Genomic DNA, 15,715 nt, shown 5'->3' with positions numbered 1-15,715 from the left:
CACACAAATAATGGCAATGATTCAAAACTGCAGCCAAGAAAACTGAGCAGAAGAAAAGCAAGAGGAAAGAATGTTGAATTAACCACTATTTATAAGGGGATTCAAAAAGCAATCACACGTCCAAAGCATATTTTCCTATCTGGAGGACTTGACTAATAATCTGGCTGGATTTAAGTTTTTATATATAAACGGTTGGGACACAACTGACTTTCCCCAAACCTTACTCAACATAACCTTTTCTTAAGTTTACTTTCTTTTTATTTCTAGAGAATATACTCAGAACAGTTTCATTCCATAATTTAGTTTTCTGCTCGGAAGAAAAAAAATCTTACTAACCTCCTTCATAAATGACTTGCCTATCCGCACCACTTTTGCGAATAAAATGGGATCGTGAGAAAGGTGAGGACCAAGGTAACAGAACATATTGAAGACGTCTCTCCTCAAATCTTCAAAGCTCTCTGCTTGTTTTGGTGCTCTCTTATTTTGCAAAGCATTAACAGGTGAGCCTTTAGCACCTTTAGGAACGCCAACTCTACAAAAAGAAGGAAAATTTATATATATATAACTATACAATACCCCATTTTAAGTTAACAATCATATTAATCAGTAAGTAAAACTTTTCTTGCTTATATTTGCTTTCTCTATTTCAACTGTGCCTAACTTCATTATACCAAATAATTTAACTGGTAGAAAAAGACAAAAACAATACTCATCTGAAAAAAAAAATCAGAGCTTAAGAGACTGTTTCAAATTAACTGCATAAGAAAAGGAAATCAGAGAAATGCAGATTCCAAGTAACATTTAACATACATCATATGAATTTGTTTTTAGTTAAATTTGGCCAATATCAGGAATCTGGATATGGGAATGGGGAACAAGGGATGGACCTCAGAGACACAAAGATGAAACAGAAAAATATGGATATAACAACACTGATTCAAGTTAATAAACATTTCTCAATCTGGCTTCCACTACCTAGACTGAATATGAGGTAGGTGGTGGTAGGGAAGGTGAGCCGCATAATGAAAGAGGGTGTGTCACACTAAAAAGGACAGCATGCCCAGAGTTCTCACCTGCTGAGCAGGTGTCCCGCTGTGGAGTCACAGGGGTCACTCTCTGAGAAGAAGCCTTCATGGTCCACAGCCCAGGTGGCACTGAAGGCAGCAGCCAGCAGCTATGCACGAGTCACAAGGCTGGGGCTTTTGAGGCAGGCTCTGATCTGTGGGGCTGAAGCCAGAGCTGCTGCCAGTACTGCTCCTAAGTATCCTGCAAGTAGGCTGAGGGCTAGCGGACTGGTCGACACAGTAACTATGGGATGATGAGAGAGGCTGCACTACCAATTTCCAGAACAGCAGCCTATATGCCAGGAGAGATAAGGCAAGCAGAGAGGCAAAGTCCTCACTCAGAGCCACTCAACCCAGGATAGAGGAAAATTACACTAAGTAAAAACCTTAGGAATTCTCTGCCCCCCAAGAGAGGAGGAAAAGTCAAAAACAGAAGAATGGAGTTTTCACTCTCAACGGAGCAAACCCAACCTAGAAATCTAACATACAGTTTTTAGACAACACTGCAGCACAAATTCTGCAACACCTGGTCTACATGATAGGACACAATTCACTGATTAATACCTGCCAAACTGATATGCTCTGTGAATAGTTCTTATCTTCTGATAAAACATACTAAAATATATGCCTGGTTTGAGGAGACAAGATAAACATGCAGATTTTTTTTTTGTAGTCCGAAACTATTTCTACCTCAATTAGTAAAGCATACAGTAAACATACCTTCGGTAGAGAGGCTCAATAGTTATATGAATAAGCTTGCAAATAGCAAGGGCTATTAGTTTATGTGAAGCTGCATAGTATGGAGGCATCTGATCCATAATGTTCTGTGCATGCTGCCAATCACCGATCTTTAACAAGGCTTCCAACAAACCAAGTTTTTGGTTGTCAGGTGGCTAAAAAGGAATAATTACAGCAAAGATACTCAGAATACAGACACCAATAAATCTTTATATATATTTCATTTAAAAAATTAAGCCAAACAATACAACAATGTATGTCAACAACAGCTGCCATTCATGGGAACTGCAACAGTATTTTCCTGAAAGTACAATCAAGTTTTTTAGTGATTGGAAAATAACAACAGGATCAGCTTTTTCATTTAGCAGCCAAAGCATGACAGTTTATAGACTTGGAATTAAATTAGGTCCTACTTAATGTTTTATTGTGCCACAGGGAACTAGAATTCATTCATCTTTGAGAATCCCTTTAGGACTGGAGAGACATTAATACACAGAACACAAATATAGTCAATACGTGTGTTATCTTATTTAGAATACACTCTGAAATTTATATAAGAAAAAACATTGCAGCCTCTTTTGGGAAGGTGCCAATCAGATTAAAAACAAAACCACCTTTGCAAATTTGTATTCCAAAAACCAGGTTTCACCACAATCAAAACTAAGAAATTATCCTTCCATAAGTTGATTAACCATCACAAGTTAAATTTCATAATTCTAAATCCAGAAGACAATGTTAATTTTATCAGAATAAACTACATACCTTCTCCACTTTCTCCTCTTCTTTTTCCTTTTCTTTCTCTCGCTCGTCAATTTTATCGGAAGACAGTACAACCATTGTAAGTTTTCTAACAATCTGCTTAGCTTCTACAATTTCTCGTTTGTGTTCATCCATAATGCAATTATCAGCTGGAAGAAGCTAAAAATGGTTCATTAAAATTTCATAAAACAGCTAATACTATTTGCACATCCAAAATGCAAGCACTATCTACTCTCTATTGATAAAACTAAATAAGAAGCCTGGCCTATTTATGAACATAATTTCCCTTCTAAATAGGTCTCTCTCCATTATTTTCATATAACCTGACAGGATTAAGTACCTGAATTTTGTACACCTTTTAAACTCAGGTAGCAATTCAAAGTTTCATCTCTTCTGTCTGTCAGAGGTCCTAAATTAATATAATACTACAACAGTGATGCTTGCCATTGAATTTATTAGTTTACCCAAGAAGATGTGTACCTGTTCCATTAAAAATATCACAGATTTCCCCTTTAAAGGCCAAACTCCAAATTAAATAAAGTACTACATACGGATCCAATTTGGAAGAGGTAAACTACTGATTGACATAAAGGGGCAAAGTTGATTCCTCTAAATGAAAAATCTCTTGGGACTGACATATATACACTAATATGTATAAAACAGATAATAAGAACCTGCAAAAAAGAAAAAGATTATACTTATGGGTATAGCTCTCAGAGCAGCCCTGATAATTTATACGGGTTTCCTTTATTATTGCTTGCTTCTGTTGTCATGCTTAGAAAATACACACATTTTCTTCTAGTTATATAAAAAAAAAACTCTACAAACTCCATTAAATTTCCATGGGATCTAGAAATAAACTTTACATGTCTATAAAAAAATAAGTAAAAAAATAAATGAAAAATCTCAAGTCGAAAAATTATGAACAGCTTGACATCTCACTTTTCATTTTCTAGATACCTATTTGACTTAAGTCACAAACTAGTTTCTAGTTTATTACAAAAGAAAAAGTAATATGTGGATAGTTGACCCTCCATTATGAACAAAGGATCAAGTATCTCAAGTTCAGCCATCTTGTATAAATGGAAGATGGCTAATGTGGACATTTCGTAAAATAACCTAGACACATAACCAACAAACCATTACTTAGTAGCTTTTGCTAGGCACTATGGTGAGCTATAAAAGAAGCATTCCTGCCCCTAGAAATGCATAATCTATTTCAGTAGCTAAGTCTAATGCAAACTAAACAATCAGTAAATAATAAAAGGAAACACAGTGAAATATTAAGCCACATACTATAGACTTTATCCCATTAATCAAAAAAGGGGAGTGGGAGAAAATGCATTATGGACTGGTACAAGGAGGTAAATGAGACTTTTTCTCATTCTTTATTCTCTCCACTGGCAATCAAACCCATTTTTATTGCTTTATTTATATATCTATCACATATCTACCACAGGTCCTCATCTTTTACCTAGTCTACTGCAATTGCCTCTAAAATCTCCATTTAACCCCAATGGGTTAAATCTAAGTTTTTAATTATAGTTCTCTCAATTTCTAGTCTTCTGTATTTTGAGAATATGTTATTAGGTGTATATAAAGTTACAACAATTATATCTTCCCATAAACAGAACTTTATTATTATAAAGTGACTATCTCTATTTTACCTGACAATAATAATTTCCCTAGTATATTTTTCCCACCATTTTACTTTCAACCTTTCTTTGTCCTTAGGTTTTAGACGTCTCATGTAAACAATAAACTGGTTTTTAATCCCATGTGAAAATCTCTGTCACCTTAACAGGAACACTTAGTCTGCTTATATTTAAAGTTAAACTGAAAAATATCAGTAATAAATGTATCATCATTTTTGTACTTTCCATTTGTCCTGCCAGTCTACACTTGCCTATAAACTCATACCTACGTCTTCAGATTCTCCTTTTTCTGACCAAGTTTCCATGTTTTCAGTTTGTACATCCCTTCTCTACTCTAAATCTTGAATGGCTCTCTACTATCAACAAGAAAAAAAATCCAAACTCCTTACCATGGCACTTAACAACCCTTCACAGTTTGGTCCCCAACCTAATTCTTTCTCCCTCCTCATTTCTCCTACATACCACCCGAGGCTCCAACCACTCTGAGCTTCCTGCTGTTCCCCTAAGGTGATAGTGAAGCCTTTTCAAACCTCCTGCCTTTATATTAGGTTAATTCTACCTACAAAGCTTCCCACCTTTTAAGCCTGGCCAACACCTACTCATCTATCAAGTTCCCAGTTCAACATCAGTAGTTTGGAAAAGCCTTCCAGAATCCCCCCAAGACAGAGATGGTCACTATCTATTCTGGGCCCTCACAGCACTTTGTGAATACTTCCAATAAAGTACTTATTGTATAATGCAAAATGTTTTCTCCCTTGCTAGACTATGACTGCTTCCAAGGTAGTGATCAAGTTTCATTCAACTCTGTAACCACAATATGCAATGACAGGCAAGGAAGTGATTTCAAAGGCGGTGAAGATGATGTCAGCTTTGGACAGTTCATAGATATCCTAATGCACAACTTAATAAAACAGGAATTTCTGTGTTACAAACCTAGAGTTTTCAAATTGACAGGCTAAGCTGTTGCTAAACTAGAGATCATAAATCATAATCACATACACACTCCTCTAAATCCTAGATCCAGCAATAAAAGCACAATACCAGTCATTTATTATCCAGTAAAAACACAAAAGAAGCCATTTTTTTAAAGTATATGAAAAGTTCCCCATTCATACTGAATGCCTAAAATTAACATGTGGGTGAGAAGGAAGAACTATTTAGGTAATCTCATATTTCCCCTAATTTGTGTATAATACTGAAGTCTAAAACCACATTGATTAGAACTTGGCCTCGCTCTCCATGAGGTATGCCTTGACGACAATTAAGAACTTTAACTTCATAGCCAACCTTGAATTCTGTAACGGTGACAAAAGGTATTTCATTTCCATGGTTCCAATGAACTAAATTCATTTGCTTTATAAGGTAAACACAAAGCAGTAATGCAATAGGGCTTCAAAAATTAAGACTTGAGAGCCTAGAACCAATCTTGGAGTGCTATATATGGCTGCCTACTCCTCTTCCCCACCCCTGGGACGAACAACCAAATATTCTTAGCAGCCCACTGGACGGACTTACATGTACATAAAGATCATCTAAATCAATAAGATTAAATTGTAGAAGTACTGCTGCAACTCTGTACAAAGATGAAGGAGTCTCTCCATTTGGTTCCTTGAAAAACAAAAGAAAAGTTTCTATTTAGTGCCTAAAGTACAACTAAAATCATATCCATTTATCTACCAATAATTAAGAACAATTACATCAAATAACTCTAGGTCAACAATAAGCTTCATTGCTCTTCCTGATCATAAATAACATCCAAATTCAGGACAAAGATATTTATGTGAATATCCCTTTTCACACTAGCACATCTGATGAACACAAGGAAAGCAGTTTCAAAAATGGACACATTTTACAATACATGCTGATATTTGAATAAAATCTGAAACTTGAACAGAATGAGATTTTATACTGCATAATATCTATTTTGGGTTTCTGTTTATATGTGTGTTTTCTTAACTTGGTTTTTCAAGTACTTCTCAGTGGAGATGCAGATAGACAAGACTGACAAATCTGGAAGTACGGAACCATCTGTGTCTGCTTTATACTTTTCTTCCTATTCTTTTATTTCTTGGGGTTTATGCTAAGTATATCTGCTTGCCAGCTGATTTCCCCTTCAAAACAGGTGTCTATACTTAATACACATGAATAATTCAACATTTTAAACAAGGAATGGTCAATTCCAGGTCAGCCCTATGGACCCTACGGAGAAACAGAAGGATCTTTGAATGCTATCAAGAAAACTTTTTCCTAATTTTTAAACTGCTTGGGGTCAGATGAATAGAAGAATGACGTGAGGACAACTAGCAATTATTAAATGGCAAAATGCAAATAAAAAGCAAACAGTGACAATACACTATGTTCTGCTTCTACTCAACACTGAAAATGAGATCTTTGTAAGTAAGCGCCCCCCACAATTGTGACAGGTGTTATGTACATAATATATGAAGCTAACGAAACTAATAGATATCATATAAAAAAGGCATTGTTTCACTGTAATTTTTAAGACAGATAAGTCTTCAACTTAGCAATAGTTTGATTCTAAATGTTTTTTAAACGGTTATTTAGTATCAAAACATTTTCCCGTTAAAAACAAATGGTGGTCACACTTTTGAAGCAAACCCACAAAAGCTCACTACCTGACTTGAATCCACCAGGAATATCCTCATTTTTCCCATTATCTCTGTTTAAATGAGTCACAAGAAGCCCCTGACTCTCAGGACAAATGTCAACTCCCGTAAACTGATCTTCATATTGCTCTGCACAATCCCTGTTCTGTCCTATCCTACCTATCCATAGCCTTCTTAAAAAACTTCCATGGAATCCTCTGGAATTCATGATCCATCCTCAGCAAAACCCCATATATCCTGAACCTCTCCTCTAAATATATCCTCTAAACCCCTCCTCCCCCCTTCACCTTGACAGTTGAACAAAGACTAGACTCACTAGGAACACCACTCCCACTGTAACCCAGTCAAGTGGTGGCTATTTTCCCCAGACCCCTCACACTACTAGGCCTGGAGATGGGGTATGAATCATCTCTGCTTTTTATAGTTGTTTTCAGACTATTCTCCCTCCATGCTCCCTAAAGCTCACCCAGCTCTGAATTTCCTATCACTCACTATCCCTCACTATTGCTGTGATCTAGTTTCATCTGTGATCTAGTTTCATTCTGCTGTGGTCAAAGAAGATATTTTGTATGATTTCAATGTTACAAATGTATTGAGACTTGTTTTGTGGTCTAATATAAGGTCTATCCTGGAGGATGTTCCATGTGTACTCAGGAAGAATGTGTAATCTATTGTTGTTGGGTGGAGTGTTCTATATATGTCTGTTAAGTCTAACTGGTTTACAGTGTTGTTCAAGTCCTCTATTTCCTTATTGATCTTTTGTCTAGTTGTTCTATCCATTAATGAGAGTGAGGTATGGAAATATCCAACAGTTATTGTAGAACTGTCTATTTCTCCTTTCAATTCTGTTAATCTTTGCTTCATATATTTTAAGGCTCTGTTTGGTGCATATACATTTATTAACTGTTGTGTGTTACGTTCTTGATAGGTTGACCCTTTTATCAATACATAATGCCTTTTGTTATCTATTATAAAAAATTTTGTCTTAAAGTCTATATAGCCACCCCAGCTCTCTCCTGGATACTATTTGCACGGGGTAGCTATTTCCATACTTTCGCTTTCAACATATTTATATCTTTGGATCTTAAAGTAAGTTTCTTATAGATAACATATAGTTGAATCATGCTTTTTTTTTCCCTCTCATTTTATTACAATGAATTTTAACAGTACAGAAAAGTCACGTGACCTTGGTGGGTCTGGATCATGCTTTTTTATACATTCTGCCAAACTCTGCTTTTTAATTATAAAGTTTAACACATTTACATTTAAATAATTAGTGACAAAGAAGGACTTCCACCATTTTGTTATTTGTTTTCTATATGTCTTATATTATTTTTTGTTTCTCATTTCCTCCATTACTGTCTTTTTTTGTAGTGTGCCATTTTGATTCCCTTCTCCTTTCCTCTTCTATTTATTTTTTAAAGTATTTTCTTAGTGGTTGGTTATCTTGAGTCTTACAATTAACATTTTAAACTTATAATAACCTATTTTGAATTAATATCAATTTAGCTTCATTTTTTTTTTGGCCATATAGCATGGCATGTGGGATCTGAGTTCCCTGACCAAGGATCGAACTCGCTTCCCCGGCACTGGAAGCACAGCATCTTAACTACTGGACCACCAGGGAAGTCCACACTTAGCTTCAATATTATACAAAAACTCTGCACCTATAAATCTCTATCCCTCCCCCTTTTATAGTGTTATACATTGTGTGCCAATCAGATTTATAATTGTTGTTTTATTCCTTTGTCTTTTAAATCATATAAGTAAAAAGGAGGAGTTACAAACCAAAAAATACAGTAATACTGGCTTTTATATTTACTATATAAATATAAAGTTTACCTATAAAGTTTCCTTTACCGGTGTTCTTTATTTCTTCACATGACTTCAAGTTACTGCTTAGTGTCCTTTCATTTCAGCCCAAAGGACTCCCTTTAGCATTTCTTGTAGAGTAGGTCTACCAGCAACGAACTCCCCCAGCTTTTGTTTACCGTAGAATATCATAATCTCTCATTTTTGAGGGATAGTTTTGTTGGATATAGAATTCTTGGTTTCATTCTTTCAGCATTTTATATATGCCATCCCACTGCCTTCTGAAGAGAAATCAGCTGTCAATCTCATTGAGGATCTCTTGTATGCAATGGGTCACATCTGTTTTGCTGCTTTCAAGATTCTCTTTGTCTTTCAACATTTGACTATAATGTGTCTCAGTGTGGTCTCTGGTGAGTTTATCCCTCTTGGTGTTCCTAGAGTCTCTTAGATGTGTAGATTCATATTTTTCATCAAACTTGGGAAGGTTCCGACCATTACTTTCTCAAATACACTTTCTGTCCTTTTCTCCCTCTCCTCTGCCTCTGGGACTCCATAATGTACATATTGGTACACGTTTTTTGCCGGGGGTTTCTGGCCGCCTGCACAGCTTGCAGGATCTTAGTTCCCCAATCAGGGACTGAACCCAGGACCACGGCAGTGAAAGTGCCAAGTCCTAACCACTGAACCGCCAGGGAACTCCCCACATATTGGTACACTTGATGGTGTCCTATAGGTCTCTGTTCATTTTTCTTCATTCTTTTCTGTTTCTGCTCCTTTCAACCTCAATTAACTTATCAAGTTGTCTAATTGTTTCTTCAGCCTTCTCAAATCTGCTGTTGTACCCATCTAGTGAATTTTCATTTCAGTTATCACACCTTTTAGCTCCAGAATTTGTTTGGTTCCTTTTTTTTAAAAATAATTTCTGTATTTTTTATTGATATTCTCTGTCTGGTGAGACAGTTCTTTCCTGGTTTTCTTTAGTTCTTTTCCCATGGTTTCCTATAGATAATAAGCATATTTAGGACTGTTGATTTAAATTATTTATCTAGTATGTCCATTGCCTGGGCTTCCTCAGGGACAGTTTCTATTAATTTCCTTTTTCTTATGAATGACCCTTACTTTGTTTCTTTGCGTAACTCATCATTTCTTGCAGAAAACTGAACATTTTGAATACTGTGTGGCAACTCTGAAAATCAGATTCTGCCCCCTCTATGGGCTTTGTTGATGCTGCTTACTGTGGTTTATTGTTGTTTGTTTAGTGACTTCTCTAAACTCATTTTGTAAAGTCTATACTATTATTGTGTGTGGCCACTGAAACCTGTTTCTTTTTAGCTTAGTGGTCAGCTAGTGTTTTGAATTTCTTAAAGGCCTGAAGAGAAAAAAGAAAAAAATACTCTTCCAGTCTTTGCACATTGGCTCTATGTTAGGGCACTCCTCAACACTTAGCTGGGCCATTTACAATTCTGCCTTAGTCTTCACTTCCTGCTTGTGTAGAGCCTGAAGGCCAGCCAGAGGAAAAAGCTTAGGGTCTTCTCAGCCCTCTTCTGAGCATGCATCCAGTTCTGGGCATGTGCTTGGCCTTTTTTTCTTCTGATTCCATGGTACATACAGGAACTTTTCTAAAGCCCTTATTCCCCTGTGTATCTCCTTATCCAACTTCTTCCTTCCCAGGTTTTCAGTCTCTCTATTGCTTGTCTGACTGTTGTCTCTTACTCCAGACTGCTAAAGCCAATAGTTGTGTCTTCAAATGTTATTGGCAAAAGCCACCCCAGGGCTTCCCTGGTGGCGCAGTGGTTGAGAGTCCGCCTGCCTATGCAGGGGACACGGGTTTGTGTCCCGGTCCGGGAAGATCCCACATGCCACGGAGCAGCTGGGCCCGTGAGCCATAGCCGCTGAGCCTGCGTGTCCGGAGCCTGTGCTCCGCAACGGGAGAGGCCACAACAGTGAGAGACCCGCGTACCGCAAAAAAAATAAAATAAAATAAAATAAAAAAATAAAAATAAAAAGCCACCCCAGCCCTAGGGATGCTCCCAATCAGGCAAAAAAAAAGACAGGCCCTTGCACCAGTCCTTCAGGTAGCAGCCAGATAGGCTGAATTCTTTGTAAACAATTCTTTATATCCTCTGGCATTAGCAATCTGTACTAGGAGTGCAGGTTTCTATCTTCACAGCCACCATCAATCTGGGTGTGAGGGATAGTAGGCAGGCAATTTAAAATATCACAGTACTCTCTTACCCCAAACAGCAGCTTCTTTCTTCACCAAACCTTTCCTTAGTTGTTTTATGTTTTTACTAAATTCCAGAGTTCTGTAAAAGTCGATTCAGTTTTTTGCCAGTTCATTAGTTGTTTTCATGAAGGGACAGAGCTCTGGAGTTCTCTACTCTGCCACTTTTACTTATGTCCTATTGTTGTCATCTGTGGACTCCTGGGTCACTGCCCTTCACTTAGCAATGAATGATCTTAGCTTCTGATTCACTTTCACTTTCTCCAACTCTATTCCTTTCTTAATTTTTGGAGGTTTTCAAATACACGTTAGTGATTCTTCCATCATCTTGGTCTCTCAGTTCCTTGAATCCCACTCTTCCAAAGATCTCCTGTACCCTATCTCAGCCATTCACTCCATATCCTGAACTTTAATATTACCAATAGCTACAACTCCTCAAAGTACTAATTTCACATATCCACCCTTAAGTGGGTCCTTAATGCTGCTGGCCAATCATACTCTATTTCTCTTGTCCATTCACTCTCCCACTCTCTTACACAACTATTTCCTACTTTCTCTCCTAAGCTCCAATACCTCCTTTCTCATCCTCTCTCTCAGTTGATGACCTTGCTTTCTATTTCAGCACGAAAACTGGAGCAATCAATAGGACTTCTATAAATTCTCACCATCAGATCTACCCACCTACCAACAACTGTACCCACATATGCTGCCTTTCCACCTGTTATTACAGATGAATTCTCTATGCTCCTATTTAAACTCCATCCATCACTTATGCCATAAACTGCATTCTCTCTATCCTATTCAAGAACACTGATCCAATAATTCTCTCCTCTTTCTCCTACATCACCAGTTTTCCTTTCTATGCAATCATTCCCATCAGCATATAAATGTATTCTCTCTCCCATCTTCAAAAAAAAAAATCTTGAGTTCACTTCCTCTACCAGCTATCACCCCATTTGTCTGTGCCTCTTTGTAGCAACTCTTTTACAGAGTTGTCTGTTCTCATCGTCTCCAATACCACTCTCCCCATTCTCTCTCTTAACACCACCCAAACTCTACAAATATGGCTAGCTCTGACCTCCCTGCTGATAAATCCAATGACCATTTTTTAGTCCTCATCTTAAATGACCTATCAGAGATATTTAACGGAATTGATCATTCCTTCTTCTATTTAGCTTCCAAGATGCTATATTCTTTTTGTTTTCCTCTTTCCTTATATGTATGTGTTCCTTCTATACCTCCTTTGCTGGTTCCTCCTCTTCTCCCAGGCCCTTTAACATCAGAGTGCCCCAAGGCTCAGCCCTTGGTTCTCTTATGTCTCTATATCCAACTTGATGATTTCATCCAGTATCACAACTTTAAATATCATCTATGTGCTTTTGGCACCCACATTTCTATTTCTAGCCCAGTCCTTTCTCTAGAACACCAGATCCAAATATCCAGTTATTGGAACTTCCCTGGTGGCACAGTGGTTAAGAATCTGCCTGCAATGCAGGGGACACGGGTTCAAGCCCTGGTCCGGGAAGATCCCACATGCCGCGGAGCAACTAAGCCTGTGCGCCACAACTACTGAGCCTGTGCTCTAGAGCCCGCGAGCCACAACTACTGAAGCCCGTGTGCCTAGAGCCAGTGCTCCACAACAAGAGAAGCCACCGTAATGAGAAGCCCACGCACCACAGTGAAGAGTAGCCCCCGCTCACCGCAACTAGAGAAAGCCAGCACGCAGCAACGAAGACCCAATGCAGCCAAAACTAAAATAAACAAATAAATAAGTTTATAAAAAAAATATCCAGTTATTTACTCAACATCTCCACTTGGATATCTAAATCTTTAACAGGTATCTCAAACTTAACATGCCCAAAACTGAATTCCTGATTCCTACCCACAACACTCTACCTGGCACATAAGAGGTACTCAGTCAATATTTCTTAAATGAATAAATGTGGGGTTATAACGGTGCCTGACCATGGTACTATTACTGTGTTTTGAATCCAGAAATCAAGGGTGAGAGTCATCATCTCCTACCTCTTTCCTGTGGCAAGACAACTCCAGCCAAGTTTGTCTTTCAATACCCTCATACTTTCTAGTTAGTCCTTTCTTCCTGCCCTTTGTGCTGACCTTCATGCTGTCCCTAAACCCTCTATTGTAGCGATCCCTGTTAGGAGAATCAAACAGACATACCTGCCCAATTTTCCAAACTGGTCATGTGCCCTAAAACTGTTTACATCTGTACCACCCTTCCAAGTCAAAACATCCAGTATAGCTGACCCCAGGTTGAAGCCAGAATTAAAATCACTCTCACTGACTTCATAGCAGAAATAATTACCTTTGCCTAGAAGTCCTAAGCATTAAGGGAAAAAATTAAAAGAAGCCTGTTAATCCAAATAATTTCCAACTGGTGAAAACATGGGTTATGGTCAGTGGGAGTAAACATTTTCAGATAGTGATGGGGAGGGGGGAGTGGAGTTAGGCAAGGGACCAATACACAGGGTGAGCACACACGCCTAGGAGCCAATTCCCCAGGTTACATGCCCTAAGCAGTTTTTTATTTTCATGGCTTTTCCTACTTTACCTCCCAAGACCACAAATTACCTAAAATCCCTGACATTTCTTCCCCTGCCCGCAGTGGTCCTTAAGACTGCAGATTCTCAAAACAAGATAGCTCAGGCAAGAGAAATAAGGGAATGGTGTTATACAGAGCAATACAAGGGTTACTCTTTCCAATAATAGGTCACTTCTAAATCAAATGTTTCTTGGCTGGGTATTTCTTATATAAGACAAAGGCCCCATTATCTACTAAAAAAAGGATCATTCTAACATTGGTCAACCCCCATGGATATTTTAATTCAGCTCAAAAAGTGTTACCATTATGAGGAATATTTTCATGTAAAAATTTTTAATTCTGAAACTCACATTCAACTAACAATACTTGATATTAAGCAGTAGGTCATCCATATTCACTGCAATATGCTCTGAAAACCTCAGTCTGCAAAGCCCTAACCTATATTCTAATTAATCGTGCCCAAGTTAAATTTCAGCTACCCTGTCACTTCAGCAGTCGGCTTCATGTTCTCAAACCCAAAACAATCAAGGTGCCTCTTAAAATGTGATGAAACACTTGAACTTCTCTTTCTCTGTACTAAGAGCAGACTCCCTGGCTACTGGTAGGAATAGGAACATCTGCCATCACTAATTTTTGAACCAAGGTGAAATGCTCTTGCCCCAAAACCCTGCCATTCATCTTGTTTGGTATCACAAAGCTATATGCTTTTAGTTCTGATCTAATTTGTCTTCTGGAGCATTCCAGAGAAATGGAAAACTGAAGATAAGCAAAGGCAGTAGGTGGTATATATTTGAGAATCCTAAAAGAAAACTGTCTTACTATCCTGAACTTGAGCTCCAGAGGACAGGAATAGACACTCTTCACCAGAGTATCCTCAATGCTTAGCAAAGCAACAACATACCCTAAAAACTCAATAAATGAGTATTTCTTGACTAGTTGAATATCCCAGGCAGGTAGACAAATTAGGAAAGCTATACCAAAAAGGCAACAGAGGCCTTATTACATTAAAATCCTCCATGCTACCAAGAGAGTTATCTTCCTAAAACATAGATAACTCATTTGTAGTAATTAGTGAACATTTACCATAGGCTAAGCAATAAATTAATCCAGAGAAATTAGTAAAATATAGACCATCCTAAATGACTAACAACCTAGCAAAGGAGACAGACATGGTTTATTCTAGTATAACCTGATAAGTGCTAGAAGCCTGTGTCAAGTTTTATGAGAACAGAGTTTAAGAAGTGACTAATTATGCACGGGTGAAGTGCCCACCAAAACTTTATAGCACAAGTAGCACGTGATCTTAAAGAATAAATAAGAGTTTACAAGATGAAGAAAAGATAGGCGAGAGGGGGTGGGTAAGAACAGTTTTCTAGTTATAAAGAACTGCATGTAAACAGAGGTCTATACATAGCAATGCCCCCACCTAAGTTCAGGAAATGGCTAGTAACTGAATATGACTAGAATATGAGGTTTGAGGGAAAAAATCATTAAAGATGAGGCTAGAAAGAAAGAATGGGGCTAGATGGGGAAGAGCCTTTTCTGCCACATTTAAAAGTCTGAATTTCATCCTGCAGGTAATGGTTTTTAAACAGTGAGTCAATTCGATCTCTTTCAGAATGTAACAGTAGTTAATAATATGAAAGGTGGATTGAAAGAGAAATAATCAGAGGCATAGATTTGCAAGATAACTACTGTGGTGGTTTAAGTGAAAAATGATGTAAGATATGCCTCAAGAATTTATTCACATCCATAAAAAATTCCAATGGTAACTACCTGTACAATAAAATTCTAAGTCAACACAGTGTTCAAGGCCCTTGACAATCTAAAGTTATGCCAACCTTTCCAACCTCACTTCCTATCCTTTCTTTTCCCCACATCTTACAATCCAGCCACATGAGACTATGTACCATTTCTTCAATATGTTACGTACATTCACACTGCCACGTCTTCACTGACACACTATTTGTTACTTCTGCACAGACAACTCTCAACAAACTCCTACTCATCCTTCAAGGACCAGGTTTAAAAAAGGTTCTATCTGTGAAGTCTTCCCTGACTCCATCTCTCTCAAGGCAAAAATGTATTATGCTTTCTTCTAGGCTTTCACATCACATCATTCATACCACTAATGTAGTTTTTTCTATCCCCTCTGCTAGAATGGCTGAGCTAAAACCAGTCATTAAGAAATAAAATTCAAATTAAATTTTACATATAAAATCACAAAATTAACATACACACACACACACACACACACACACACACACACACAC

General features: G+C 37.7%; 1 protein-coding gene across 2 annotated transcripts in view; it reads right to left on the bottom strand.

The window, feature by feature from the left end:
- The window catches only part of THOC2 (THO complex subunit 2), a 103,320-nt gene that overhangs the window by 52,279 nt on the left and 35,326 nt on the right, over positions 1-15,715 (bottom strand). For both annotated transcript variants that reach the window (XM_060137394.1, XM_060137395.1), the window contains exons 9-12: positions 5,732-5,824; positions 2,565-2,720; positions 1,785-1,957; positions 337-532 (exon numbers count right to left, since the gene is read on the bottom strand). In XM_060137394.1, coding sequence (XP_059993377.1) covers positions 337-532; positions 1,785-1,957; positions 2,565-2,720; positions 5,732-5,824 — 618 coding nt within the window. The remainder of the gene's footprint in view (positions 1-336; positions 533-1,784; positions 1,958-2,564; positions 2,721-5,731; positions 5,825-15,715) is intronic.

This window comes from Lagenorhynchus albirostris, chromosome X (assembly GCF_949774975.1).
Source record: "Lagenorhynchus albirostris chromosome X, mLagAlb1.1, whole genome shotgun sequence".
Classification (NCBI taxonomy): domain Eukaryota; kingdom Metazoa; phylum Chordata; class Mammalia; order Artiodactyla; family Delphinidae; genus Lagenorhynchus; species Lagenorhynchus albirostris.
This window is presented reverse-complemented; position numbering and strand designations above follow the sequence as displayed.